Raw genomic sequence first — 26,219 nt, forward strand, 5'->3', positions numbered from 1 at the left:
GAAGAAGAAGAAGAAGAAGAAGAAAAAATCTGGGATGTAGTTCAATGTGAAAGCCCTGGATCTAATTCCCAGTACTGAAAAAAGGAGGAGGGGGAGGAAGAATGGGAGAATGGGGGTAGGTGGGACACAGTGGTAGAGTGCTTGTATAGTACACAAGAGGCCCAGAATTTGATCCTAAATAATCCTAGTGACAACAACAAAAGGCTGGAGTGAGGATAGAGGGTGCCAGATCCCTGGGTCTCCTCCTAGCTGTGAGTAGGTAGCAGGCTATTGTATAAATCTGGTTGAGTGAAAAGAGGCTCTGCTCACTACTAAATAGATGCCAGAGTAGTACAGATTCTCCCTTACTATCCAGTGTTCAGCATAATATCCTGAAAACTGGATAATTCTTGGTGCTTTGTAGAACCCCACTGCCCAAGAAGTGAGGTAGGGTGGGTATTGGGTAGTTCTTGTGAAGCCAGCAGACTTTTAAAACATTTTTATTTCATTAGTATATGTTTACAGTACATAATGATTATATTGATCGTGGGAATTGGTGGCCATGTGCATAATACATCTCAATTCTTTATTCCCCTTTTCCTCCACCCTTTTTAATTTTTTTTTCTGGCATTAGATTCTATTAATTTTATAAACTCGTATCAGGACTAATTCTTGATATTAGTCCTGTGAGGAATAGCTTGCAAAATTTTTGACCCCTCTGTAGGTTGTCTCTGTAGGTGGTTTCCTTTGTTGTGCAGCAACTTTTTAATTTGTAGTGATCCCGTTTGTTGATTTTTGGTATTATTTCTTATACTGCACAACTGAGGTTCTATTCAGAAAGTCTTTGCCTATGGCTGTGTCTTCAAGAGCTTTACCTGTTTTTTATTCCAGCAGATTATTTGTTTCAATATGTAGATCTCTGATTCATTTTGATTTTAGTTTAGTGCATGATGAAAGATGGTCTAGGTTCAATCTTTGATATGAGGATAGCCAGTTTTCCCAGAACCATTTGTTAAAGAGATTGTCTTTCCTCCAGCAAAAGTTTTATCCTTAGGGTTAGCTTTTTCAAAGAAAATGTAGAGCTGAGAATGCCTGGAGTTGTTGCTGTGTCCTCTGTTCTGTTCCACTGATCCATAAGTCTGTTTTTGGTTTCTGCCATCTTGTTTTTATGATTTTAGCTGTGTAGTATAACTTGAAGTTATGTGATGTTTCTAATGAAAGGAACAGTTAATGCTTTTTTTCTTCCTTTTTAATTTCTTTCTTTCCTTTTTCTTTTTTTCTTTTCTTTTCTTTTTTTTTTTTTTTTTTCAGAACCAGGGATTGAACTCAGGCCTTTGCGCTTGCCAGGCAAGTGCTTGTTCTACTGAACTATTTCCCTGGCCCCATACTTTTTAATTTCTTATAACTTTTTTATGTTTGTTTGGTTGGTTGGTTGGTTGGGGCTTTTTTTGTACAGGATCTCACTTTGCAGCTGTGGCTCGTAGTGATCCTCCTGTTTTCAGCCTCCCCAGTGCTGGGATTACAGGCAAGTGCCACCACACCCAGTGTCGGTGGCCAGCTCAGTGCACCTGAGGATGGTGTTGGCGCAACATGTGGTGCTGAGAAACAAACCCTAGTTCCTGCTCTTACCTAATCAGATGCTTAGTCGGTTAAGCTATCTCTCCAGCCCTTATAACATTTTTTAAAACCAATTTTGCATGCTTATATCCGGTAATCTGAACAACTAATTTGAAGACAACAGTATGCAATGTTAATGACCATTATTGAATTCCTATCTTCTTTAGTGACATTCTGTATCATTTTTAATGTTTTTTTTAAAACTTTTTTATTCTCTTTGAAATCAAAGAAACAGTGGCATACCTTTGCCACCAGCAGCTCTCTGGGCCAACTGTAAACAGAATCCAGCTGGTTCCTCCCCACTTCCATCCATCCGCCATCCCTCTCCACATTGAAGCTTTGTGTCTTCTCACTGCCCTTTAGCCATCGCATCCTCCCCAACTTCCTGTAAGAGACAGTCCATCAGGCCTACAGAATCCCACATCTCTGCCCCCTCAGAACACCAGAAAACCATCCTACCTGTTCTCTGAGCTTGAGTCCAATGTGTAGACCCTGCATGGCAGCACGGTTTTGGGTCTGTTCTTACTCAAGTGTGAGAGATGCATGGACAGATAGGCTGAGAGAAGACAGGCTTGGTTATCAGCTTGCCTGCGTTCATTCCCACCCTGTATTGCAGCCTTCTCTGCCTACCATGTTTCACCCTTATCCCTAAGTTTTCACTTGCCTGGTCCTGTGCACAGCACCCTCCCATTCCACCCCCGCCACCTTCTTTCTTTTTCGGTTGTGCTGGAGATCAAACCCAGGGCCTCATGCTCACTAGGCAAGCACTCTATCTCAACTATATCTCCAGCCCTTGTGGGTTTTTTGTTTTCTATGTTGTCACACTTGTTGAGAAGACAAGAGGGCTGCTCTTCCTCTAATGCCCTTCAGGCTTTCCCTGAGTTTGTTTTGAGGAACAGAAATTGGGTCATACTGGAGTACCCTTGACCTGGTCTTGCTTTCCTACTCCCCCGTACCCTGTCAAAGAGTCTAAAAATATTCTCTTTCCACTGAAGACTCTTTTTTCCACTGAAGAAAGTGAGCCATTCAGGGTAGGACAGGAATGGGGGCCGGAGGGCCAAGAGGCCTGGGAGTTATATTCTGCAGAGATGTCAGAGACCTGGTGGCTGCCTCAAAAATTCTACAGGAAGTATGACCAAAGGATTTCTATCAGTGAAGGCTCATGACCTTCTGAGGGAACATGCAACCACTTGGGGGCCCTGTCACTGAGAAGACGAAGTCCTGGCTAGTACAGAAGTTGGGTAGGACAGAGCCCCCTTTTGTTCACAGTCATCTCAGAACTCTTAGTTTAAATCACAGTTGTCTGTTGGTCTGAAGATTGGTGACTCAAAACCTTGTCAAAACCCTGAGGAGTCCAGCATGCTGTGCCAACCCTGCCCCTGGGGTGTGCTGAGACTGGCGATTGAGACTGGGTGTGGTGGTGCATGCCTGTAATCCCAGTGATTAGGAGGCTGAAAAGAGGAGAATCACTATGAGTCCGATTGATGTAGTGAGACCCTGTAGACTCTGTACTAAATGCATAAAAAACAAAACAAACAAACAAAAGAAAAAACTGAGGGTTGCAATAGTAAGATGTGGTCCACAATGTTGTCTCAAGTCTGGTATGTAATTTTGACAATGAAGGAAATAGTAGGGCAAACAGCTCTCTTTCTCTCTTCTGTTCCCCTGATTAGGTCTGCCTGTTGGTCTTTCAGCCTCTCGCTACTATGGCTGCAGGCAGGAAAAGAGGAAATGATATAAAGAGGCTTTCAGTGAGGTGGCTACTCAGTCATCAACTGGCCAACTCCTGTGACAGGAAGCCCTCAAACAGTGTGCTGCCACTACTGTGAGGCTTGGCTTTCTGATAAGGCCATCTTCTAGGAGACAGCTGCCTCTTACCCTCTCTGCCACACTTGGGCTTCAGGTTAGGGACACAGGGCAGACCATAACCTCCACCCAGACATGACCTGGATCCCTAGGGAGGGTGCTGCACTGGCTTAGCCTTCCAGAAGGACCCCCTGCCTTATCACTATCATGTCAGTCTGCTGACAGCCTAACTGACCATCTTTCTCTGTTCTCATTTTCTATAAGAAAATGAGGATGCTTAGTAACCATGAGAATTGAATTCAATTTAACCTGACAAATGTTGACTGGCTATTTTCTCTGTGCAAGGACAAGGCATTCTCGGTGCACCTTCAAAGGTGGCTGACCTAGTAGGTAGGGGGAGGGAAGAGCACAGTTATCTAGGCATGTTCCAAAAAGATGCTGAGGACATGTGGCCTCTCTGGATTTTTCCTTTCTCTGCATTTTCCCATGTGACTGTTCCTTTAAAGCCCCTCCGCCCCCATTTGTTCCTCTGTTGGCATAGAATCTTGTTCAGTGGAGATTGCTGTCATGAACATATGCTCTGTTAGGAGCCGTCTCATCCAGGCTGCACAGGGGGCCCAGACAAGGTCTGGGATTGTGGCAGGTGGGGACAGAGTAAACTAGCCAAGACTGCTTAGCTGCATTAACAGGTGCCAACTCTGCCTGCCTAGGCAAAGGAAAGAGTCCTGACAAGGGTAGGCCCTCCCAGAAGCCCTTAGTACCCGGGCCAGGGATGGGATTGGAATAGAAAAGGACAGAAGGGACAAAGAAAGCCTTCCAAATCACCTCTTTATATGTCTGTACCCTCAACACGCTACTTGCTCCTTTTCCAGAACCTCTGCTCCTGGCCCTGAGCTGGCATGAGGCTGTTCAAGGTTTACATTTATAGATCACAGTTTCCTTACACAAAGAGAAGGACCCAACTCTCTCTGAGGCCCGGGTCTGAGCTCCTCATAGGAGGGGAATCTGATTGGCCCAACCTGGGATATATGGTTCCTTTCTAGTTCCCTAATGCAGCTATACCATGGAAGGTGGGCCCCGAAAGTGCCCACTGACTAGAAAGGATAGTTGGTTCTTTAATTTTTCTTCTTGTTACCGCCAGTTTGGGTTGGATAGGGATCAGGGGGAGTTAAAAGGAGTCCCTGGAGCTGCTTGTATTCCCATGGAACAGGAGCATGGAGTAGTAGCAGGCAGGCTTGTCTCCCCCAGTAGGTTGTAAATACAGGCTTTGAAAGTTTAGTTTTTAAGTGTTTGGTTGGTTGGTTGTTTTGTGTGATGCTGAGATGGAAATCAAGAACTGTACCTGAGGGCCAGGGAGATAGCTCAGAGGCTTAAGCACCTGCATGGCAAGTGCAAGATCCTGAGTTTGATCCCCAGTACCAAAAGAAAAAAAAAATTGTACATGCTGGACAAGTGGTCCACCACTGAGCTACACCCCTAGCATGGAGATGCTCAATTTTACACCTAAACTAGAACACTAGAACATTTTACAGGTAAAATCATAGGACTTAGCTGGATTTTGAGTGGGGCAGAAGACAGTGGAAGAGCTCATTGGAGGCCAAGCTCTGGGGAGCTGAAGGTGGGTAGACCAGTCTGAGGCAGCAGGACTCTCCAGCTAGTCCTTCTGGGCAAGCTCTGTAGTCACCTTCTGCCTTCCTCAGAAGCCAGAAGAAAGTGTTGGCCAAGACAGGGTGTTTTGATGGTATGGTGACTTTAAGTTTCTACATATGTAAATTGCATAAGTGCCTCAATGAAAGTCAGGCTGAGCCGAAGCTATGCTTCTTGCTAATGACAAGCTGGCTAGGCATACTCAGACTGCTTAGCTGCATTAACAGGTGCCAACTCTGCCTGCCTAGGCAAAGGAAAGAGTCCTGACAAGGGTAGGCCCTCCCAGTATTGTATATACTGTTTGTAGGAAGTAATGTCTGTTAAAAAAAAAAAAAAAAGGAAGTAATGTCTGTCTGTTACAAGTAAGGAGGCTTTTTGGAAACTGACCTCTTAACTTTGAGAGGGTCTGTTGGTTAGAGTTTTTGTGGCTGCCTCAGAGGTTGGCTGGAATACATTGCTGTAGGCAGGAAAAGCTGACAGAATTATCAATGATACCAGGTGCACAAGAGGTGCCACCTCCTCCTCTGGGTACATATTTATGGTGGAGGACAGCATTGGAGGAAACCCTGTTTCTGAGGAGCCCTTGGAATAACTCCTGGTTTTGAATCTTTCCTTACTGATTGGTTTAGTTTTTATTTTTGCTGTGCTCAGGATGGAACCCAGTACCTTCCAAATACTTCCAAAAGTGCTCTACCACTGAGCTACTCACCAGCCTCAGGCCTTTTTTTAATTACTAAAAATTCCATAAATCAACAGAAGTGATAATCTATTCATATTTCTGTTCTTTCATCTCTTTGTAGTTTTCATTTAAGGGAGACTAGTGATTGTGCTTTTCATAGGTGTTCTATTTTGGCAAACATGTTGACATCATGCGTGGCACACTGTCATAGAAGAAACATGGGGCTGGGGCAGTACTCCTAGGAGTGAGCTCCACCACTGGCCTTGGCCTGCCTCCTGGAGGGCTACTGCACCCCTGAGTGGAAGCTATCCTATCTGCCAGTGATAGGCTGGGCTAGACAAGCTCAGCTTCAGTAGTCCCTACTCTGTTGAAGAAACATGAGTTAGCTTTGATTTCCCATCATACATCAATTTCTCCTTTCCTTTCTGCTCAATCTGCTTGTGGCTCCTGTCTCCACTGATGAAGGTGCATATCCTACAGGGAGCCTTCCACTCCCTTCAGCTAACAGCCCCAGCAACTGATTTCCTTATGATTAGAAAGGTACCTACATCTTAGGATGCGCCACAGTGCCTAGGTGTTATTTCTCTGCCTCTTCTCCAAGAAAATACATGCTGAATTAAGTTTTGTGTTTTGTTCATGCTCAGCAGAACCACTGAAACCAGGATTTCACCAGCCGTGCTGGGCCAGTGATTGCAGGAGAGGAGGAGAATAGGTTTCTCCAGTGTGCTTCACGCTGGAGTACAGGAGAGCATTGGCCTCAAAAGGACCTGGGGTGCCTTGCTGCCTCAGAGCAGCCTAGGTAAGAGCTGCTTCTTCACGGGTCTTTCTCTCTCCTCCCAGGCGTGGGCAGATGCGTTTCGGAGCAGTCCTGACCTCACTGGTGTGGTGCACATATACGAGGAGCTGAAGAGGAAGGGGGTTGAGTTTCCCATGGCAGACTTGGATGCTCTGTCTCCCATCCACACTCCCCAGCGGGTAAGCTTCCAGCTGGCAGTTTCTAGAAAAACCGACTGCAAAACGAGTGAGCCAAGCTGCTGCTACCACCCTTCTGCTGCTACCTTTGAATTATTCAGCTTGTCATCATGCTTTCTTAAAGCTCCAGGGCATTTCTTTTTAATAACAAGGGGAGTTCAGGAGTAAGACAGCTGGTTGACTGGTGATTAAGTGGCAGGGGTGTCTCCCCCCTGGTTTTCACACTGACTGTGGAGGAATATAATTGAGGGATCAGTTCAGGGTTTTCATGGAAATTGCTGCTTGGGTGGAGCCTTCATGCGAGGGTCATTAGCACCTGCTTTGGAGAGGCCTATAGAATATGATGCGGGGAATCTGTCCTCTTTCCCCTTGAGTGCCCTGAGCACCTCCGAGCAGTGTACAGGAGTAGCTTTACTCATCATGGGCAAAAAGCAGCTTTTGACTATGTAAGTCAAATGAATTTTTAGAAATATGGTTCTAGAGATTCAACCCAGGGTCTCATGCATGCTAAGCATATGCTACTGAGCTGCAACACTAGCTTAGTCAAATAGATCTTAAATATATTTTGAGCTATGAACATTCCCCATTAGTCTGAGCATCTTTATATTCTTTGTATTCAGCCTTGGGATGCAAATCCCAGGAAAGACACATATATGGGCGTCCCACTGAAGCTCTTACAATACTATCAGTGTAGTGGGCAGCTCTGCACTTCAGAATTAAGAGAATGAAGGTAACCAAGCATGGTGGCACATGCCTGTAATCCCAGCTATTCTACTGACTAAGGCAGCATGATCAAGGCATGCTAAGGATGTAGCTTAGTGCAAAGCCCTGAGTTGAATCACCAGTACTGAAATAAAAAAGAAAAAAAGTACTTAGACATTGACATTCATGATTTTCAGGAAAGTTAGTTCATCTCTTGGCTGGGCTAGGAAGCAGCTCCTGGTCCTGGGGGAGAGCTGGGACAGCTCCAGGATCTGGACACTGCAGTCCAGCCTTTCCCATCTGCCCGTCTCTGAAATGGTGCTTCCAGGAGGTCAATGTACTGTGCTATCTCTTGTAAACACATGCACAAATGTTCACGAGGTTATCTGAGATGCCCAAGGGAAAGCACAAGGACTTATACTTTCCAAAGCATTATTCACATGATGATTCTCCAAACCACTTACTAGGCTTGGTGGAATAAGCGTAACCTACTTTATTCTTCTAATAATGACATGGAGCAATGTTGTTGTTCCTATAATTATAAAGAACATTCAGTAAATTGCATAATTGCTATTTATATTAGTCTACTTGTAAAGGCCAAAATGTAATCTTATGGTACCAAATAAGGATTCATGATTAGCAAAGCTTATTACATCCCTCCCTCCTCTTGGATGGTCTTCATAATGGAACCATGATCAGAATGGCCTTTTTTGGGGCCGGGGAGATGGCTTAGTAGGAAAAGCGCTTGACTGACAAATGCAAGGATCTGAGTTCAATCCCCAGTTCCGCCAAAAAAAAAAAAAAAAAAAAAAGGCCTTTTTTGAGTTATGTTGGTTGAAGAATCCTTAAGAGATGAGTGGATGGAGGAACCACTGGTAGCTCCACTGCCTAGATGGAGATGCTGGCTGAGCCAAGAGGGGTTCCATGAACTCTGAGGGAAGGTACCACCTAGTTTGGTGATGGTATTGGACCAGGTCACATGGCAACCCGAGTGAGCTGAGAACTTTATCGTTGTCCTGCCAGAGTGTCCCGGAAGTGGATCCAGCCACAACCATGCCCAGGTCCCAGTCACAACAGAGGACAACTTCTGGCTCCTACTCTGCACCTCCTGCTTCCTACCCTGCTCCTCAAGCCCCAGCTCTGAGTGTGACTGGCCCCATCACAGCCAACTCAGAACAGGTACTTGCATGCTTCCAGGCCACAGGAAAAACAGATGGCCACCTTCTTTCACCTTTCTGGGAGACACATACAGAAGTTTCTTCAGACCAAGCACTGTCTGGCTGTAGTAACATAAAGAGGGGAGGGCCCATTTCCTGAGAGAGCCCAATGCAAGACTGTCATGATAGAGTGTAGTCATGCCATAATGGGAAGTAGAGCCGAGTTCTCTGTGAGCCAAGGTTGAGCAGTGCCTGGCAGGCAGCCCAGAGCTGAGTACTGAGGATTCTGAAGCCAGCGTGGGTCTGTCAATGAGGTCCTGTGTAAGCAGTGGCCTGGTGCATACAGAGCACAGAGGAACAGGGAAAGGCAGGTGGCCCAACTGCAGGTGCATGTATAGGGTCTGGGTAGGGGAGGAAATAGTGTCAGAAAGTGAGGCTAACAGCATAGGAATGCAATTGAGTTGTGAACAGGCTTGTCTATCACATTGAGCGTTTCGCATCAATCCTATAAGAAAAATTAGCCATCAGAGACCAGTGGCCCCATCAGCAAGGTGACTGTGAGGGCAGAGGCTGCAATCAGGAAGGCGTTCTGAAAGTACTCTTCCTGTCCTATCCCAAACACTGCCCCCCTTCTACAGGTCACTTCCTGATAAACTCATGCCATATTACCCCAAACTAGATATTTTTAGATGAATTATGGAGCCTGGCATTAGATCAACCTGAAGAATTTCCATTAAATTTCAGAACTGGTCAGACTTGGAAAATAAATCTATCCAGTGTTTGTATTTCAAAACACTTATTTTCAGGCTGGGGAGATAACTCAGTAGTCTAAGTACCTGCCTGGCAAGCACAAGGACTCAAGTTTGACCCCTGATATTGCATGCCATACTGGCCCTAGAACCCAGGGTTGTCATGCTGGTCACTGAAACTGGGTATGGTGGCACACGTCTGTAATCTCAGTGCTGGAGAGGCTGAGAAAGGAGGATCACTGTGAGTCTGAGCTGTGTAGCAAGACCCTGTTCCAAATAACCAGATTATTTTTTTTTAATTTAAAAACACTTATTTCCTATTTGTGACAATGTCTTTATTATGAAACCACACTGAAACAGAGGGATCAGTCAGTTGTTTGTAGGTGACAAGTGTTATTCTAAGACCATATCATTGTCACTTCTCTGCCAGTGCTGGGGAGGGATGTGACCAAGAAGCTAGATAGGAATTAGGCTGGTAGGCTTGAGCTACTCACAGTGAGCCTTTAGGAAGAAGCTCATGTCAGTCTCCTGTCCATCAGAATAGAGCTAATCCTTCCTGCCTACCCTGCAGGGCAGATGGTGCTGCTCCTGCACTCTTCATTGCAAATTACTCTGTACTTGGTGTCATGAAGGCTCCACAGATGACCTCACTTTCCCATTCAGTTCTCTTCAGCTGAGGTCCCCTCACAGGCAGACCAGAAGGAGATGGGAAAGCTGTTCCTGCAGAGTGCATGCAGAAGATGACAAGGTGTCACACTGGATAGGACTTCCCCTGCCTATAGTGTGGCTCATTTTGATCTCTCAGGCACAGCTGGCTGACATCTCCTTCCTGCTTTCCTCCCTGTGACCCAAAGATTGCCAGGCTGCGGAGCGAGCTGGATGTGGTTCGGGGAAATACAAAAGTCATGTCTGAGATGTTAACAGAGATGGTTCCTGGGCAGGAGGATTCATCTGATCTGGAACTGCTGCAGGTGAGGAGGACCTCATCTGTGGGAGGGCTTCTGTACCTGGTGGTAGGTATGACCTCCTACCTGGGAACCCGGCTGGCGGCTGGGCTGTCAGTTGGGACTGTTATCAAGAGAGACTGTGTTGGCCCACACTCAGCCTCACATTTCCTGGGGATAGACAGGGGCCAATACCACCCTTTCTCTCTTTTAGTACCACCACCCCAAAATAAAAGAAAAAAATCATGAAGGAAATACTTTTCTTTTAACTTAAGCACTCACAGAAACTGCTATTGAGGGTTTTGGTTTGGTTTGGTTTTTTGGTACTGGGAATCAAACTCAGGATGTTGCACTTGCCAGGCAGGTGCTGTGCCACTGAGCCAAATCCTTGGCCTTGCTAATGAGGTTTTGATGTATTTTCTTTCAGACTGTTTGTTATTTACTATAAATGCAGGTGAGACCATGCTATGGTACAAATGGATGTGTGGCCCTGCTCCCTCACTGTCACATCATAGACATGTCTGCATCAGGCCCTCATTGGCCTAATGACATGTGGGTGCCCTTTTGCCCTTCCCCACTGAGGGAGGAATTCCTGAGACTTTGAAGAACTTGAAGTTTCTGTTCCTGTCCCAAATGCTGAGAGTGCCTAGGTTGAGGGGCACACATTGTGGCTCCTGAGGAACTGCTACCATTCAGCCTTCCTGCCTTTGGACACCCCATAGGTGTGTGTGGGGTGTGTGTGTGTGTGTGTGTGTGTGTGTGTGTGTGTGTGTTCAGAGATTGAACACAGAACCTTGCACATGCTAGGCAAACACTCTGCCAGTGCATTATGCTTCCCCCACGCCCACTGAACTTGAGCATAGCAGGGAAGAATATAGGCCACTAGTGTGGCCTGTAGTCCCGCAGTAAGACTAGAGTCAGGGGTCTCTTCAGGCCTGTTTCTTAGGCCAACCAAACCCAGAGCCTGTGGCTGGTATCTACTACACTGATAGTAGTATCAGTATACTGAGTTTCAGATGCCTGTGCAATTTGAAGAAAATGTCAGTAACACTGCTCTTAGGATTAGTAACCTTCTAGAAAGTGGAGAAAAGATGCTAGGAATTACAAGTACCATATCTTTCCAGAGACAAGATGTGTAAGTTGACAGGTCAGGTGCCAGCCTGACTTTGTGACCTGGCATGAGTGCTTTTTTTTTTTTTGGCAGAACTGGGGATTGAACTCAAGTCTGTGTACTTGCTAGGGAAATGCTTATTCTACTGAGCCATCTCCCCGGCCCCAGTGAGTGCTTCTTGACATACTTGCTGCTGCTGCTGCTGCTGCTGCTGCTGCTGCTATTTCCATCTTGTACTTGGTCATCAGTCTTGGTCCCCTGAGTGCCACACCTCCCATCCTGCTGTTGGCAAATATTGGCCACCTGAGAAATATGGTTCTGATGGCGTTACCCTTTTGAAGTGTACATTCTCAGTGGCTTGATCTGGGCCCAAGGTGCTTCTTGGAGTACCCTCTCTCTATTTGGAGGCTATCAGTTTCTATAGGAATAATGGTAGGTGGTGACCTTCATGGAGTCCTACAGAGAGCGCAGCCCCAGGGCGAAGTGGAGGCAAGCGCTCAGGGCCTTGCTCTGAAAGAGCTCACAGCTTAATGTAGGAGACAGACAGGGAGACAGCTCACCCCCCTGTAATGTGAATACCAGGATGCTCTTGGCCTCACTCTTTGTGGCCCCTCCCCAGTTCCCAGACCATACTTCTGCCACCTGCATCAGTCTGGGCTTGCTCAGCTCAGCAGGGCCAACTGTCTGTGTGCCACAATCTGTGGACCCTCCCCCTGTAATGTGTCATCATTGGCCTGTGTCTGCAGCCTGCAGCAGTGCCTCTGCCAGGCATTACCCAGATGCACAGGAATCTGCGAGCAGTCCAGGGGCCTCCTGAGGCAGCTTTGTGCTGTGTCAGCGTTGGAATTCCTGCTGACCAAGTGTTGATCTGGACAGAACAGCTCCTGGCAGCAGGGGATGGGTTGAACAAAGCCAAGATGCTTCCAGACAGCCAGAGCAGATCCAGACAGCAGGAGTACTCCGTGGGGGGAGGGGGGTGCTTTTTTTTTAATGAGTCCATCAGCCAAGACAAACAGAACCTAATCTCCTGGCGTCAGCTCACAGTTTTCAAAAATAGGTTGCTTCCCATGACGTTTTCTTTCCCTCTGTTTTGTTCCAACTCTGAGCCTCCCAGGCTGCACTGCTGTCGTATAAATCAAACAGAAAGAGATCGACTTGGGGCCCGTGGGAGGCTGTCCTTTCAGCTTGGGAGATGCAGGAATGGGCAGCACTGTGTGAACAGACTTAGCTGTCCTGGCTGGTGGCCACATGCCTGGTGTACTCCCTCCTGTCCTTCCCCAGCAATCAGAAGACAGCAGCCCAGGGGTCCCCAGGGTGGGTACTACACAGAGCAGTGAGCCTTCTGCATGGGAAAATGCTTCAGTCTGCTTGGAAAGAGCTGGGATCATAATCTGTCCCCGGAACCCCTCAGTCAAGCTGGAAGACAGCCAGAGTGCTCAGGGAAGAAGCAGTCCAGAGCTGAGTGCTGGCCAGGACAGTGGAAATAAACACATTTGTCACCAACCCAAATGTCTCCACCAACAGCAGCTGCTCCTGATTCAAGTGTAAAGTACTGGCTCGGAGGTAGAGGGAGCGCGAAGAGAGGTAACTGTAGGAGGCAGCCCCAGGATGCACCAGAGTAGTTGATCATAACTGTTGACAAGTTATGTACCAGTTATTCCCTGCACATGGCAAAGCTCTGTCAGGTGGATCTTCTCACATTCTGGCAGGAGCAGCAGGGATGCTTGTGAGCAATTTGCCTGTGGACTTGGGGCAGCAGATGGCTGGTATGTGAGTAGAGGCTGAGGCCACTCTGGTACCCTGTGATGTCTGCTTAGCTAGAGCACCTGTGGAAAAGGGCAGGATTTGGGGACTAGCCATGCCTCCTAGGGCAAGTGTCAAACCCTTCACTTACTGACTTGGGACTGACCTGGGCAGCTAGTTTACCCCCACTTGTGCTCAGGTTTCCTCTCCTGCATCAGGCCTAGTGTCTGCCTGGTTTATCTCATATCCTCAGTGGCAGGCTCTTCTCACAGTCCATGAAAGCACTTCTGTTTTCAGGCAGGCATCTAGTTAATACTAGCAATACCAGAGAGGGTAGAGACAACACCGTTTAGGAATCACTGAGTGCACATCTCGGCTCTTCCACTGAGGAGCTAGATGATATTAGGCAAGTCACAGGCCCTCTTGAAGCCTATTTCTTTTCCTTTGGCAGCCTGGAGTGATTGCTTTCACCTGAAAAGCACCTAGCATAGGGCTGGGTGCAGGCAAGACCTCCGCAAATTGTAGCCTGTGAACTATAACCGTTGCTGTTGTTGGAAAGCTCTTCAGTACACCGAGCTCAAATCTGTCTTGCTGTAACTTTGACCTTGGTCTGTGTTAGGTAACTGAAAGAACAAAACTAATTCCTCTTTTACAGGGTTAGATGCTTAAGTATTCACAGATTTCCATAAGCCTTGCCTACTGCCCAATCTACGTGGAACAGGTGCAGCTGTTGGCAGCTCATCTCATAGAACAGCTCTTCTCATGAGGCAGACATTGTCAGGTGGGGAGTTTCCATCATCCAAAAACCCTGGCCCTTCTCTTTCTTGTATAGCTGTTTTTAGGCTGCACCTTCTGAATCCTGTGCATGGACATTTGAGTCCAGGACCGTGATGCAAAACTGTGCCTGTCCCTACTAAAATGCACACCTTTAGCTGCTTTCTGAATCTGAAAAGGCCTTGATTCCTTTATCCACTGCTCCTTCCTGATTGAGGCTTTTTACTTTTGTCTTCAGTTAATAACAATTTTTAATTAATCAGTTACTTCTCCAGAATGGACACTCTTATATGTCACCCATCAGGCAATAAAAGAAACCATCTCCCTGTTCTATCAAGTACCAGATGGTATAAATCACTTCCCTTCTTGCATCGTGTTGTAACAAAGACAGAATGACGAAGGCCATTTTCTCTGGAGAAATCTAGTGTATTATACACATTTAGTTTCCCCTTTTCCTTCAAAAGATTTTCTTCTCCCTCCTGTCTCTTCCACATTATAACAGAGCTTCAAGACCTTATTCCATGCTCCCTGGAACTTGGAGAAGGTTCAGAGGAACCGCAAAAATGATTAAAAGACTATTTTGTGAGATGGTCCTGAGACGATCCTCTAAAGAAAAGACAAAGACTTTGGGATTAACTAGACAGACAAGAGAGGTTATTTCATGACGTGTTCTGGTAGATGAAAGCTTTTGCACAGGTGACTGGCTGTCCTGCCCCTCTTTTGAGAACCAGAAATGGGTGGGAACCAAAGCTGAAATCTTTTGCATGAGGGAACTCCTATCCTTGCTTTTGCACAGTGGAAGGGGTGACCTAGCCACAGTGCTGGCAGTCAGATGCCTTAGGCCCAGAAGAGTCACTTGGCCTGCATTGTTTGGAGGTGGAAGGAGAGGAGGAAAGTCTCCAGCTGGACCTGTGTGGAGCTGGCTGAGGATGGTACTAGGAAGGCCATGAGGTGGGCAGGTGGCATGATAATACAGAAGTCTTTTTTTTTTTTTCCTTTTTTTGGTACCAGGACTCTACTCAGGACCTTGCACTTGTCAGGCAGGCACTATGCTGCTGAGCTCTATGCCTGGCCCCAGAAATCTTAACATTCTGGTCCATGTCTTTCCTTTTTCAAAAAAGTGATTTAAAATGTTGAGTCTGGGCGCCAGGGAGATAGCTCAGTAGAATAAGCGCTTGCCTGGTAAGCGCAAGGGCCTGAGTTTAATCCCCGGTTCAAAAAAAAAAAAAATGTTGAGTCTGGCATGGTGGCACATCCCTGTAATCCCAGTACTCATGAGATTGTTATGAGTTCAAGGCCAGCCTGGGCTTCATAGTGAGTTCAAAGGCATACTGAACTATGTAGGGAGACCCTGTTTCAAAAATACAAAAGCGAAACAAACAAAAAAATATTGAATCCAGGAAATGAAAAACCTTTCTCTTTGCAAAGATCCCTGATTCAGAATGCCTAGGAGGGACTCTCGAGCCTGTCTCTAGGCAGAATGCCTAGGGAAGCCACTGGGGTGACCCTCCAGCCTGCAAGACTGTCCGACAGGGAGAGAACTTCCCAGCCACCACCTCAGCAGGAAGGCAGTGAGAGGAAAGGCAGAAAATGCAAGGCCAAAGGAGATATTTCTTTTGCAGAGTCTATGAGACCACTATATGGACTCTGCCTTTGAGTCTTGTTCTTCCTCCAAACTGAGGACTTAATGTTCAAGCCTCAAAAATCCTCTAGTACTTTCCAAACAATATTTGAAAGTCATAGAATCTTTTCTTCCACAAGTATAATTCTACAGAGAATGGCAGTATTTATTTTTAAAAAATGAAAGCAGAGCTGCTCTGACTGCCATGGGGCAAGATATCATGGAGGTCTCTGGGGCACCTCCACAGCATTCTACAGAATTCCCTGTGTACCAGCCCCCTCATTTTTCTCACAGAGGAGAGTCCTGGTGATGTGGAGAGCATATCCATTCACTGGCAGCTTGCTGCCTGCTGCTTGGCCCCTGGCACCCAGCTGGGGCAGGGACTCAGTGGGAGAAACAGAGATAAATCCCTGCCCTCTTTTGCTGGTAGTCCTGGTTACTGGAATATTGGTAGCCATATTTTTGATACACACTTGGCAGTGCTCTGAGGTATCTGGTTTGGGTCTCTAAATCAGTGAGCCACCTCAGGATTGCTCTCGTCCTGAGGCTGTTGCTATGTGGGGTGGCTGGGTTTAGCAATCACCTAGAGGCTTTGCTGGAGGAGTTCTGATGACATTTTGGGGTGGAAGATCCAGTGGAATATGTCTGATATTAACAAAACAAAAAAAATATGTCTGATATGCTGAGGGATTCTTAAGGAGGAAGGGGCAGCTACAGGTCCCTAGAAAACATTCCAGGGCTGGGGAGATAGCTCAGTGGTCTGAGTGCTGCCTGACAAGCACAGGACCCAGGCTTGATCCCTGGTACCACATGCTGTGCCATCCCCATGCCAAGCCAGCCACCAAAACTGGGCGTGGTGATACATACCTGTAATCCCAGTGCTGGGGAAACTGACATAAGGAGGATCACTACAAGTCAGAGCTGTGTAGCAAGACCCTATACCAATTAAATAAATAATTTTTAAAAAAATTAAAAGAAAACTTTACAAATGGACAAAAAGATGGGCAGTATATGTATTGCCAAAGTGAGCACTGAGAGGATGGATAAATAGGCAACATATGGTCAGTCTGACACTGAAATATATTAATGGTAGAAAATGGAAGATGGTACATTTATTTTACTATATGTTTAACATTTTCATGATGAGAAACTGAGACAGGTAAATAGCTTGAGGTCTTGAAGGATGGATAGGAGCTTCTATAATGGAAAAGAAAGGACATTGCATGCAGAGAGCTGGCTTCATAGGGCCCCAGAGTAGTGGGTGTCCTTAAGGCCCCTTGTGTCCTTGACAGACTGAGGTGTGCCTGGACAGTCTGTGGGCTCCAGATAGTGGTACCCCAGGCTTCTGGAGGAGCTTAAAGCTGTCTACCCTGACATGGCCCCACACTTCCCTAACTTGTAGGTCTTGTACATTGGCCTGCAGTTTTGATGGAAATTGAATGATCTTTTTCTTTCTCTTTCTCAACCAAGTGTATCCAGAACTTGCTGCTTGGTTGCAAGTGCTGGACAGGGGCCAAACTTTCCCATCTTGAGCCTTTGTGGTAGGATCTGCCTTTGCTGAAAGTAGTGTGCCCTGATGATGCTGCCTTCTCCAAAATCCAGAGTGAGAGTCTGAGGAGAACCAAGACTGGGAATCTATTTAGAGAAAAATCTGGAAGGTTTTTCTGGCTTTCTCAGTGACCAAGGGAGACTTGCAGCACTATTCTGGCTGTGGAGAATTAGAACCGAGATGAAGGGTAGTGGTGCCATAGTGGGGACCAGCAAGGTGACCAGAGCCAGTATCAAGGAGTCTCTAACAAAGCTTTTTGTCAATGTGACAAAAAGACCAGACTTGTGAATACCCATTTTCCTAAATTCAAGTCCCTTCTGCACAATAAGTACAGTTGTACTCAAGTGACTCTGGGTTGATCCATCTGGGTCAGGCCTCCTTCTTGGCTGCCTTAGCTCTGGAAGAATGAACCCCAGATCTGAGCATCATAGGAGAAGGGGCAGCAGCAGAAGCCAGTTAAGGTTCCCTATCACGCTTCTATTTGCAGAGATAGGCCCAGGACACACAGGCTCAAGAGAGTGAGGTTGGAAAGTCTCCCTGAGACTCTGGAACTGAGTGTGAGAGAAGTAGCACCTGCCTTCATCATTAATTCTCTCAGGAATACTTGGAGAGTGGCCCTGTGAGTTAGTCATCATGCTGGGAACATGGGAAAAGACATCTCAAGCCAAGGATTAGAGAAGAAGGCAGATTTAGAGCCCAGCCATAATAATCCTGGGAATGAGTGCTATATGTCCTGGCAGGGAATTTGCAGAAGGAGCATCTTCCACTCCCTTCTTTGCTTGTCTGACCACCACAGTGGCTCAACTCACTAGTGTGTGTCTCAGGTGTCTCAGGGTACCCGTGGGGGGTAAAGGACAGCACCCGTCAAGGAGGTTACAATCTGGCAAGAGAGACTGTCCAAGAGAATGAGATCATGAGGCAAAATGCAGAGCCGTGCAGAGATGTTACTGGCTCATTCGCTCTCTCCAGTGTCTAGGTAGATGGGGACAGCATCTCACCTCTGTCTTAACCTTGGTGACCCATTAGGATTTATGGTTGTGTTTTATAGGCAACTCCCGACTTTAGAGGCTGAGGGGCCAAGCTGGTAGGCCTGCCATATCGCTGTAGCATTCTTAGTCTGATATATAAGAAGGCAAGGAGCCTGGAAGATTATTTGAGGAAGCTTCACAAATAAGTTTAAACAAGAGTATCAATAAGGATTTATTCCAGGGCAAGGCAAACTCATGGAATCCAGGCCATAAAGCATAAGGCTCTGTTCTCAAAGGACATTGCTTCCAAGGATCAAGAGGGGCCTATGCTAACTAGTGGTGTGCAAGTGTTATCTTGCCAGCAAAAAGCTCTGAGGAAGTTTGCAGAGCTTCTGAGACCTTGGCAAGGAGACAGACGCACCAGCACAACATCCCTAATGCAGTCATAAAATACACTCATGCTGTTGTTGGCAATATAAGTAAAGTGATAGCATATTTTTGGAGGGCCTTTAGCAATCAGTATCCTAAATGGCCACACATACTGCCACCTATAAATTCCCCCTCTGAGGAGCTCATGCTGTGCAAGCACTTGCCCAAGGGTGTAAGAATCATATATACAAAGTTCACTACTGCATTATTTGGGTCCCCCCAAAAAAGACCATGAGCCATGAGCCCCACAACACCAAAATGGTAAGATGCATTATGACACACACAGAGGAACAAGGCAGTTTGTACAAAGTAATAAGGAAAGGGGCCTGAAATATTTTGTTAAGGAGAAAAAGCAAGCTGCAAAGAATCCTATTTCTATATTTAAAAGTGTTTGCACAAACACATGCTTATCTATGCACAATAGCATGTACATGTGGACATTTGAAAAAGTACTGTGTTCTCTGGGGGGGAAGAGGGAGGCAGCAAGGAGGGAACTTTTAGTCTTTATTCTGTACACGTCTGGTTTTACGAAGAAGATGTACTCCTGTGACTTTTAAGAATCAGTACAAATCTTTTCAAAGACACTAGAATGTCACAAAAAGCATTTCCAGCAAGCTATGCAGAGGTGCATGTTTCCCTAGGAGCTAAACAGGACCTGTCGAGCCATGCAGCACCGTATTGTGGAACTCATCTCCCGTGTGTCCAATGAGGAGGTCACCGAGGAGCTGTTGCACGTCAATGACGACCTCAACAATGTCTTCCTCCGCTATGAGAGGTAGGAGTGAGCCCTTGAAAGGATTGTTGCCATAACAGAGGGATTTCTTTCATAAACAAGGAGAGACAGAAAGGGAGAGAGAGATTAGAGTAAGAAAATACTCATCAGGAATGCTAATTTCTTCCCAGATGACATAGAAAATGCTCTTGTTCTCCTGGGAACAGAGCAGCAGGAATTTGACGTGCAGAATTGGGTTCTGCCCTTTGTAAGCCTTTGGCTGCTCTGCCTCTCCCCTAGGTCCCCAGCCCCAGAGAAGGCTGGCTGGGGGGAGGTGTCTGGGCCCAGCGCTGCTGCACCTGCTCCTTTGATGATCCTTTGAATTTGAAAAGGATTAAAGGGAAAGAAAACCTCTAGTAAGAAAAAAGATTTCCTCTTTCTCATCTGGAAAAAAGTGAGAATTTTCCCTTTGTAAGTGTCATTGTGTCTTGAGTGATCAGGAGAAACAGGCAGGGTGTAAGTACCCAAATGCTGCTGCTGCTGCTACTGCTCCTGCTGCTTAGGAAAACACATTCCTTTCCAGTCTTTCTGCACCCAAATCATTTTTAATCTTAAAGTAACAAACTTGCAAATAATTTTCTTTTCCAAAGACTTCCCTGGGATAGATCAAAATTGTGTGATTTGGATGGGACTGTCCTTTGGGCTTTTCTGAATAGCTTAGTGTCAGGACCAGAGAGGACCTTGACCAGGCCAACCATCTCACATTTATAATGAGGCCTAAGAGGATAGGACAGAGGCCTTTGTCCTCTCGAGTCTTGGAGTCCATCTAGCTGACTCACAGCTTCTTGGATGAATTGGTCAAAAGGACATGTCCTAGCATCAGCTAGGACCACAACTGCCATGTTTACATTTCTCTGTAGGGGCCCAGTGGATGGTATTATGGGGGTTGTCACACCATAGGGTTGTCTCAGCTTCTGCCTGTGGCAGTAGGGATTTGTGGCCCTTTGCCCATCTAACCAATGAAGTTGCCTCTGCAGTAGGACTGTGGGACCATCAGCACTCTGCAGTATGTTGGCCAGAGAATAAAAACAGTTCCCAGGAGCCTTAACTCCCAGCCTGAGGCCCCCCATGTCTTGCCATGTAGCTTCAGTTTTCCATGTTATGGGCTCAGTTTTGACCTATTAGACCTAGTTAAGCCCTTGATATAATAAAATGACAAGAGCTAGTATGGGCATTGTCACTCACAAGTTCACCTGTTCTGTCCTTACAAAGAACTCAGAGGCACGCCCTAGGGCAAGCAGCCCTTTAGTGCAGTTGTAGTTAACAGTACCTTGGTAAGACTAGTGGTCCCTCAAAGAAAACATGAAAAACATGAATACCTTTGGATTCAGTGTTTCAGATGTGTTACTATCCCTGCCCTCTAGAGAGTCCCCTGTTGAAAAATACCAGACAAGTCAAAACTATAATAGACCCACACTGCCTAGTCAGATCAGTCCTTCTGGGGGTCCTTTGCCACCAGCTGCTGGTGAGCAGCAAACCATGCCAGTCTCTGGCCAGAGAAGTCTTCTGGATAGCTCTTGGTCCATGGCATTTGACCCATGGCATTTGGAACTTTTTTTTTTTTTTTTTTTGGTGGAACCGAGGATTGAACTCAGGCCGGTTCTACTGGGCCATCTCCCTGGCCCCATGGAGCTTTTAAATACAGTGAAAAACTGTCTTTGTTGACCCCTGTAGACCTCACAACTGTTCATATATTCCCTGCCAATGTAAGAATGACACGTGTGGGAGAGGGGATACTGCCCACAGTCAAGCCTCGTCTGCAGCTATCTGCTGATGGGGCACAGAGGAGACTGGCACAGCAGAGCCACCTTTCCCACCTTCCTGGCACCCACCAAGTGGTTGGCCCAAATCTCTCCACGACTCCTGGCCAGCCTTTTCTCCAGTCATGGCCAGGGTCTGTGCCTGTCCTTTCTGTGCTGCCCCATATATGCCTCACCCCCTTTTGTCCAGAGATGGAATTGGGGGCTGTCCAGCAAAAGTAAAGAGGGCTGTGTGGTTAGTCACTGGCTTTGATAGACTTGTAGTATGCCTCCAGGTCAGGTAGTTGACTCAGCTTCCTCTGAGGAGGGCAGAGCAGCGCTTGGGCCCATCTGAGGAAATGATTAGAATGCTTTTGGTGGCCTCCTCAGGGTGGCAGCCAACACTTCCTCCCTAAGACCAACCAGTATACCTGTAGAAGAGACTGGGAGGCTGGGCCTTCTGAAGGTAGAAGCCTGGCATGGAAGAAGGCATAACACAGTTGTACATGCGGGATCTACTCTCTCACACCCCACATGGGACTGGCTGGTCTCCTTTCTAAGAGATCTACTTCTGCTGGGTCCCCAGAGTTCTCCATGAGTCTAAATGCAGCAGCTCCTATGCCACTTATTTCTCTGCTTTCCTTCCATGTTAGGTTCGAGCGATACAGGTCGGGCCGATCGGTTCAGAATGCCAGCAATGGAGTAAGTGAAAACCCCTATTCTGAGGAGGGCATCCCCACACACATTGGAGACTTGCCCTTGTTGGCCTCCCTTCTAGTTTTTCTAAACAGGGCTAAAATATTTGGATAACTGTAGGGTACACTCTGGTTAAAGGAAACCTGAAGAAAGCTGGCTGGCACTCAGGAGGGTGGCACAAAACCTACATCTTCAGCTCCCAGAACATCACTGTCTTGTGACTCAGGGCCACCTTCTTTTATGTGGCAAGGGAGAAGAGGCCAGCAGGCAGCTCAGTGGCAGCCTGGGCCCACCATGGACTTTGAAGGCGAAACCACCTTGCATCTGTGTGGGGCCATGTTGATGCCTTTTCTTAACAAAATCCTACACAGTGCCAACTATGTTTACCTCAGAACTATCCAAAGGCTCAGCCCTCACCCGTCTCTTGTCCCACAGGTACTCAATGAAGTGACTGAAGACAACTTAATAGACCTGGGCCCTGGCTCTCCTGCCGTGGTGAGCCCAATGGTGGGAAGCACGGCACCCCCATCTTCCCTTTCCTCCCAGCTGGCAGGCCTGGGTGAGTGTTTCCCTTCTTTGTAAAAGGGCTCTCTGCTTTGTAAAGGGGCTCCCTGCTGTGGGCCTCCTTGTGGCCTCACCTCTGTTGAAGGGCTGAGAGTATTTTGGGAAATCCTTGTTAATATTTCTTTCTGAGTCTTAGCCAATTGTACAATTTTTTTTTTTCAGTACCAGGGATTGAACCTGGGAGCTTGCCCTTTGAGGCAAGTGCTTATGTCTCTGAGCTATCTCCCTAGCCCCCCAGTTATGCAACTTTCAATTTGTAATTTCTTTCCTGAAATTTGAAATTTAAACCTGAGTTAGAAAGCAGAGATGGGGGTGAGGAGATGGCTCAGTAGAATAAGCGCTTGCCTGGCAAGAGCAAGGGCCTGAGTTCAATCCCTAGTTCCACAAAAATACTAAAAAATAAAAAAAGAAAGCAGAGGTGGGGGAAGTTCGAAGTTTCAGTATTAACTAAGCCAAGAATGGCAAATAAATTTTAGTTTATTGGTTGCTTGAGAGTCAGTTTTGATGCTAAAGCCAAATCAGGACCTAAAAGATAAACGTGTTAGATTGGAGATGCCTGAAGTGGACTAAGAAGTAGGAAGAGATGGCACTGACAGACATATTTACCTTCCTCAGACTATTCCATTAACTGTAAACTATTCTACTGTGAAACTTACAAGAAACTTCCCACCTTTCCACAATAAGAATGTGCATATGACCTAAGATTCTTCACTAATATTGGATAATATCCAACTTATAACAAATAAAATGATAATATTCATATAAACAAACATGGCCCTCAAGATTCTGTCCTCTATCTTGCTTTTCTGTTTCCTTTTTTTTTTTCTTTTTCTTTTTTTTGGCGGAACCGGAGATTGAACTCAGGCTCTTGCGCTTGCCAGGGAAGCACTTATTCTATTGAGCCATCTCCCCGGCCCCTCCTTTTTTCTTAATATTTATCTTTCTTCCTTCACTTCACTTTAATTAAATTAAGATTTTATTTAAGCTGGGCATGGTGGCACACAGCTCTAACCCCAGCACTGTGGAAGACAAAGGTAAGAGGACTGTAGGCTCAAGCCTGGGACAGACACATTAGCAACTTAGTGAGACCCTGTCGCAAAATAAAAGATAAAAAAGAACCAGGCATATAGGTCAGTGTGAGGCCCTGGGTTCAGCCTCAGTACAAAAAAGAAAAGAAAAGAAAAAAAAAATTTTAAAGAAAGAATTTTTTAAAAGCAAAACAACTTTTATTTGATGACCTGTTGCTAGAATTCATCATCTTAATCGTAAGCACTATTTCCTTATCAGAACAGACCTCTCTGCCTGCTTTCCTTCCAGGTTATAGCCACTAGATTTCATGCCTTAAATTCAAAGTGCTATCTCCTTTCTTAAAGAACATCCAATGTTTGCCCATCAACTCCTTTACCTGGCATTTAACCCTGGCCACTGGCTATCTCCCATGTGCCTTTCCAGCCTCCTCCTCCACTCATCTCTCCCTTGAGCAGTGGCACTTAACACAGCCTGGCCTCCCAGGCCCTGTGCCTTTGTCCTTGTCTTCGCCTTGTTCCCAAGCATAACCCCACTTATTGTAAAAGGCACATCTGTGTGTCAGTTTTGAGTCTCCCCTAATTCCTACCACCAAGTACAGCAGTTTCTTGCCTCTGTACCACCTCCCTGATGCTGTTCTTAAGGCCAAGGACCATGTCAGATTCCTCTGGGTCCACTGGAGGTCTGGCTCTGAACTTGGCAGGTGCCTATGAAGTAAGTGCCAAATAAATAAGCAACACAGATCTTTGGCTATGCTGTCTGAGGGCCCCGGAGAATGGTGCTGTGGGAAGAGAATGTGCTCCAGCCCCTCGCTGCCTTCTCCACTGCCAGCAGTCTCCATTTTGCTCAAGATACCCTCTCTTCCCCTGTGGCAGTTGGGAGACAATACTTTCCCATCTTCCACAGGCCTGCCCTTGCTGTCCTAGGAATCTTGAGGATGATCTTGTCCTCCTCACAGGCCCTTAACCTACTGCACTTGTGTCCTGTCTTTGGGGCCCCATCAAGTCCAATCTACATTTTGTTCTCACCTGCCACTTGCTTGTTTTGTTGTCACAGACTTGGGGACTGAGAGTGTCAGCGGCACCCTCAGTTCACTCCAGCAGTGCAATCCTCGTGATGGCTTTGACATGTTTGCCCAGACCAGAGGGAACTCCTTAGCTGAGCAGCGCAAGACGTATGTGGGGCCCCTCCAGTGGCTGTCTAAAGATATTGGAGGGGGGTGTTAGGGGAAGTTGGCTCAGCCTCCGTCACAGTCCAGCACAAAGAAGCCTTTTGTTATTTATCAGATCCAGGGCTGCCAGGAACTTTAAAATATGGCTATGAGGACTTGGCATTGGCTACAGATGTTAAATGAATGCCAGCCCTTCTCCCACTCTTCCCTGCCCTTGGGATTGATCATGATGTCAGTTCTCCTGTCAGTTACAGGGGTCCACTCTTTTTTTCTCTCCTGCCTATGTTACAGCTGCAGATACAACCTTACCCAGCCCCTCATCTGCAGGAGGAGCTCAATTACAGGAGGGTGCAGCCAGGCAGGGACCCAAACGTGTGCCTAACAGCAATATTTAACTGCCGAAAAAATGTGGAGAGAGCAGAGACTTTTCCAGTAGCCACTCTGGCAAAGATGAGCCATATGGAATTGGAGGAGTTGATTCCAAAACAGACAATCCCTTGCATCTCAGAAAGGCACAGAGCATGCTTTGAGCTTTCTGTTCAGCCCAAAGGTGATTACTGCTTATAAAATTAATTTTACTGTGCTTTTATCTTGCCCCTCCTTCTGAGGAGCTCCAGGGTACATTTGATATCATACCACTGAGTGCCAGAGAGGTCCCAGTGCTGTGACCCAAAAGAAGGACTGTAAAAACCACAAGCCCCAAGTCCCAGAGTTCAGTGGGGAGCTTACCCTCGAACCTAGGTCTTCTTGTTTCAGCTTTAGGGATATAGCATGAGCCCTCAGCCTCTGCGCAGGGCCAAGGTCACGCCTGAGAAAGGTGCCATGGGATAGGAAGTGATTAGTCACACCACTGCCCGCCCATGACCCCTGGAGGCCACTCGTTTTACTTGTGCTCATTTGTCTCTAGGGTCACCTATGAGGACCCCCAGGCTGTTGGAGGACTCGCTTCTGCACTAGATAGTCGGAAACAAAGCTCAGAAGTGGTAAGTCTTCTATCCTGTATGGCCCAGTCTTCTGCAGGGAAAGTCAGGCCGTTTGGTAAAGTGGACTGGGTAGTTCAGCAAAAGCTAAAGTGTGTACACAGCAGGGACCGGATGGGGAAGATGCATGGAGCACCTAAATGCCACCACCAAGCAGTCCCCTCGGCCCTGTAAGGTGATAATACTGTGATACTCAAGAGAAATGGGCCCAGGAGGTGGAAAATGGGCCAATGGACGTGCAGAGAGCAGGCAGCATGTGGGTATCCTGTCCTGAGAGTTTCTGGCTCCATAGCCCCTGATCTTCCTTCTGCAGTTATGGGAAGCTCTTAGGTCTCCTATGGCCAAGTAGGGCCTCTCCACATTTTACATTCCCCAGTGGCTGAGTAGTGCACTGACAGCATAATGCTGTCACAGGGAAGGCGAGTACCAATGTGAACCAATGCTCTGAATTGACAGCTGGCCTAGCCAAGTAGTGCTGCCCCAGTGGACAGCAGCTGAGGATCAGGATTTCTTTGGAAAGCTGGAGCAGTGAGGGGGTGACTGGGAGGGTATCCTAGAAAGTTCCCAGTTTGGAAGAAGTAAAGCCGGGGAGAAGACACCTTGAAGTTGAAGGTGGTACATGCATGGTCCCTAAATGCAACTGTGGTTTCTATAAGATTTCAGATCATGCACCGGCCCGCCCCCAGGTGTTCTGAGCCAGCCACTGAGACTGGGCATGGTGGTGGTGCACACCTGTAATCCCAGCTCTGGGGAGGCTGAAAACAGGAAGATCACTATGAGTCTGAGCTATGTAGTGAGACCCTATACCAAATACATTAAAAAAA

At 46.8% G+C, this 26,219-nt stretch overlaps 1 protein-coding gene across 6 annotated transcripts in view; it reads left to right on the forward strand.

Moving 5' to 3' along the window:
• Tom1l2 (target of myb1 like 2 membrane trafficking protein) overlaps positions 1–26,219 on the forward strand; it is a 136,739-nt gene that overhangs the window by 95,379 nt on the left and 15,141 nt on the right. For all 6 annotated transcript variants that reach the window (XR_002817883.1, XM_023700218.1, XM_023700219.1 and 3 more), the window contains 8 exons: positions 6,569–6,703; positions 8,426–8,581; positions 10,163–10,279; positions 19,089–19,222; positions 21,612–21,660; positions 22,090–22,213; positions 24,301–24,418; positions 25,323–25,398. Coding sequence is in view for 5 of the 6 variants with exons in the window: in XM_023700218.1 (XP_023555986.1) it covers positions 6,569–6,703; positions 8,426–8,581; positions 10,163–10,279; positions 19,089–19,222; positions 21,612–21,660; positions 22,090–22,213; positions 24,301–24,418; positions 25,323–25,398 (909 nt within the window). In the remaining variant the exon portion in view is untranslated. The remainder of the gene's footprint in view (positions 1–6,568; positions 6,704–8,425; positions 8,582–10,162; positions 10,280–19,088; positions 19,223–21,611; positions 21,661–22,089; positions 22,214–24,300; positions 24,419–25,322; positions 25,399–26,219) is intronic.

This window comes from Octodon degus, unplaced genomic scaffold (genome assembly GCF_000260255.1).
Source record: "Octodon degus isolate 3935 unplaced genomic scaffold, OctDeg1.0 scaffold00122, whole genome shotgun sequence".
In the NCBI taxonomy this organism is placed as follows: domain Eukaryota; kingdom Metazoa; phylum Chordata; class Mammalia; order Rodentia; family Octodontidae; genus Octodon; species Octodon degus.